Source organism: Caretta caretta, chromosome 21 (genome assembly GCF_965140235.1).
Source record: "Caretta caretta isolate rCarCar2 chromosome 21, rCarCar1.hap1, whole genome shotgun sequence".
NCBI lineage: Eukaryota > Metazoa > Chordata > Testudines > Cheloniidae > Caretta > Caretta caretta.
The window spans coordinates 16,550,694-16,554,482 of record NC_134226.1 but is presented as its reverse complement, the minus strand read 5'-3'; the positions used below and the strand labels follow the sequence as shown (position 1 = coordinate 16,554,482).

Genomic DNA, 3,789 nt, shown 5'->3' with positions numbered 1-3,789 from the left:
CCATCAGAGCAACGGCAGACAATCGTTCCGCGCCTTTTTTCTGTGCGGACGCCATACCAAGGCAAGCATGGAGGCCGCTCAGCTCACTTTGGCAATTAGGAGCACATTAAACACCACACGCATTATCCAGCAGTATATGCAGCACCAGAACCTGGCAAAGCGATACCGGGCGAGGAGGCGACGTCAGCGCGGTCACGTGAGTGATCAGGACATGGACACAGATTTCTCTGAAAGCATGGGCCCTGCCAATGCATGCATCATGGTGCTAATGGGGCAGGTTCATGCTGTGGAACGCCGATTCTGGGCTCGGGAAACAAGCACAGACTGGTGGGACCGCATAGTGTTGCAGGTCTGGGACGATTCCCAGTGGCTGCGAAACTTTCGCATGCATAAGGGCACTTTCATGGAACTTTGTGACTTGCTTTCCCCTGCCCTGAGGCGCATGAATACCAAGATGAGAGCAGCCCTCACAGGTGAGAAGCGAGTGGCGATAGCCCTGTGGAAGCTTGCAACGCCAGACAGCTACCGGTCAGTTGGGAATCAATTTGGAGTGGGCAAATGTACTGTGGGGGCTGCTGTGATGCAAGTAGCCCACGCAATCAAAGATCTGCTGATATCAAGGGTAGTGACCCTGGGAAATGTGCAGGTCATAGTGGATGGCTTTGCTGCAATGGGATTCCCTAACTGTGGTGGGGCTATAGACGGAACCCATATCCCTATCTTGGCACCGGAGCACCAAGCCGCCGAGTACATAAACCGCAAGGGGTACTTTTCGATAGTGCTGCAAGCTCTGGTGGATCACAAGGGACGTTTCACCAACATCAACGTGGGATGGCCGGGAAAGGTGCATGATGCTCGCATCTTCAGGAACTCTGGTCTGTTTCAAAAGCTGCAGGAAGGGACTTTATTCCCAGACCAGAAAATAACTGTTGGGGATGTTGAAATGCCTATATGTATCCTTGGGGACCCAGCCTACCCCTTAATGCCATGGCTCATGAAGCCGTACACAGGCAGCCTGGACAGTAGTCAGGAGCTGTTCAACTACAGGCTGAGCAAGTGCAGAATGGTGGTAGAATGTGCATTTGGACGTTTAAAGGCGCGCTGGCGCAGTTTACTGACTCGCTTAGACCTCAGTGAAACCAATATTCCCACTGTTATTACTGCTTGCTGTGTGCTCCACAATATCTGTGAGAGTAAGGGGGAGACGTTTATGGCGGGGTGGGAGGTTGAGGCAAATCGCCTGGCTGCTGGTTACGCGCAGCCAGACACCAGGGCGGTTAGAAGAGCACAGGAGGGCGCGGTACGCATCAGAGAAGCTTTGAAAACCAGTTTCATGACTGGCCAGGCTACGGTGTGAAAGTTCTGTTTGTTTCTCCTTGATTAACCCCCCCGCCCCTTGGTTCACTCTACTTCCCTGTAAGCTAACCACCCTCCCCTCCTCCCTTTAATCATTGCTTGCAGAGCCAATAAAGTCATTGTTGCTTCACATTCATGCATTCGTTATTCATTCATCACACAAATAGGGGGATGACTACCAAGGTATCCCAGGAGGGGTGGTGGAGGAGGGAAGGAAAATGCCACACAGCACTTTAAGCACAGCACTTTAAAAGTTTACAACTTTAAAATTTATTAAATGACAGCCTTCTTTTTTTTGGGCAATCCTCTGTGGTGGAGTGGCTGGTTGGCCGGAGGCCCCCCCACCGCGTTCTTGGGCGTCTGGGTGTGGAGGCTATGGAACTTGGGGAGGAGGGCGGTTGGTTACAGAGGGGCTGCAGTGGCAGTCTGTGCTCCAGCTGCCTTTGCTGCAGCTCAGCCATACACTGGAGCATACTGGTTTGGTCCTGCAGCAGCCTCAGCATTGAATCCTGCCTCCTCTCATCACGCTGCCGCCACCTTTGAGCTTCAGCCCTGTCTTCAGCCCGCCACTTACTCTCTTCAGCCCGCCACTTACTCTCTTCAGCCCTCCACCTCTCCTCCCGGTCATTTTGTGCTTTCCTGCACTCTGACATTATTTGCCTCCACGCATTCATCTGTGCTCTGTCAGTATGGGAGGACAGCATGAGCTCGGAGAACATTTCATCGCGAGTGCGTTTTTTTTTCTTTCTAAGCTTCACTAGTCTCTGGGAAGGAGAAGATCCTGTGATCATTGAAACGCATGCAGCTGGTGGAGAAAAAAAAAGGGACAGCGGTATTTAAAAAGACACATTTTATAAAACAGTCGCTACACTCTTTCAGGGTAAACCTTGCTGTTAACATTACATACATAGCACATGTGCTTTCGTTACAAGGTCGCATTTTGCCTCCTCCCACCGCGTGAACGGATTTTGGTTGAATGCCAGCAAACATACACTGCAATGCTTTGTTCTACAGTGATTCCCCAGTACGTGTTGCTGGCCTGGAGTGGTAAAGTGTCCTACCATGAAGGACGAAATAAGGCTGCCCTCCCCAGAAACCTTTTGCAAAGGCAGAACCGCAAATGCCAGGGCAAAGTAATCCTTTCACATGCTTGCTTTTAAACCATGTATAGCATTTTAAAAGGTACACTCACCAGAGGTCCCTTCTCCGCCTGCTGAGTCCAGGAGGCAGCCTTGGGTGGGTTCGGGGGGTACTGGCTCCAGGTCTAGGGTGAGAAACAGTTCCTGGCTGTCGGGAAAACCGGTTTCTCCGCTTGCTTGCTGTGAGCTATCTACAACCTCCTCCTCATCATCATCTTCTTCGTCCCCAAAACCTACTTCCGTATTGCCTCCATCTCCATTGAAGGAGTCAAACAACACGGCTGGGGTAGTGGTGGCTGAACCCCCTAAAATGGCATGCAGCTCATCATAGAAGCGGCATGTTTGGGGCTCTGACCCAGAGCGGCTGTTCGCCTCTCTGGTTTTCTGGTAGGCTTGCCTCCGCTCCTTAAGTTTCATGCGGCACTGCTTCGGGTCCCTGTTATGGCCTCTGTCCTTCATGCCCTGGGAGATTTTCAGAAAGGTTTTGGCATTTCGAAAACTGGAACGGAGTTCTGATAGCACGGATTCCTCTCCCCAAACAGCGATCAGATCCCGTACCTCCCGTTCGGTCCATGCTGGAGCTCTTTTGCGATTCTGGGACTCCATCATGGTCACCTGCAGCTTGCCACGCTGGCCAAACAGGAAATGAGATTCAAAAGTTCGCGGTTCTTTTCCTGTCTACCTGGCCAGTGCATCTGAGTTGAGAGTGCTGTCCAGAGCGGTCATAATGGAGCACTCTGGGATAGCTCCCGGAGGCCAATACCATCGAATTGTGTCCACAGTACCCCAAATTCGAGCCGGCAACGTCGATTTAAGCGCTAATCCACTTGTCAGGGGTGGAGTAAGGAAATCGATTTTAAGAGCCCTTTAAGTCGAAATAAAGGGCTTCATTGTGTGGACGGGTGCAGATTTACATCGATTTAACGCTGCTAAATTCGACCTAAAGTCCTAGTGTAGACCAGGGCTAGGAAAAGTTAATATTGGAAATTGCAAGGGGATATTTAAGAAAGTGAGGCATAATACATGCCCTGCGGATGGTTAGCACCCCTATCTATGTAAAGAGTAGCATGGAATCTCTGACTACAAATGGTCAGGACCTCTCAGATTTATGCTTTGTCTGAAGGAGGCAGCTTACAGCTCCTTAACATTGTACAGTATAAGGATTCTGGTTCAGTCCTGACTCCGCATGAAGGGAGCCACCTACTGGGTTGACTTCTCGATGGAGTTGCACCTTGTGCAGCGATTTGCTCCTGTGCAAAGGAGCTGTAAAATGCTTCCATTGGAGAGGGTGAAG

The 3,789-nt window shown here is 50.9% G+C and overlaps 1 protein-coding gene across 1 annotated transcript; it reads right to left on the bottom strand.

Annotated features, from left to right (window-relative positions):
• Positions 1-1,602: 1,602 nt before the first annotated feature.
• LOC125624984 (uncharacterized) lies at positions 1,603-3,171 on the bottom strand. The gene is made up of 2 exons (XM_048826435.2): positions 2,549-3,171; positions 1,603-2,161 (listed from the first exon to the last, which is right to left on the bottom strand). Exons 1-2 carry the CDS (start codon positions 3,102-3,104, stop codon positions 1,620-1,622), a joined length of 1,098 nt encoding a protein of 365 aa, XP_048682392.2. The 5' UTR covers positions 3,105-3,171; the 3' UTR covers positions 1,603-1,619.
• Positions 3,172-3,789: the final 618 nt, after the last annotated feature.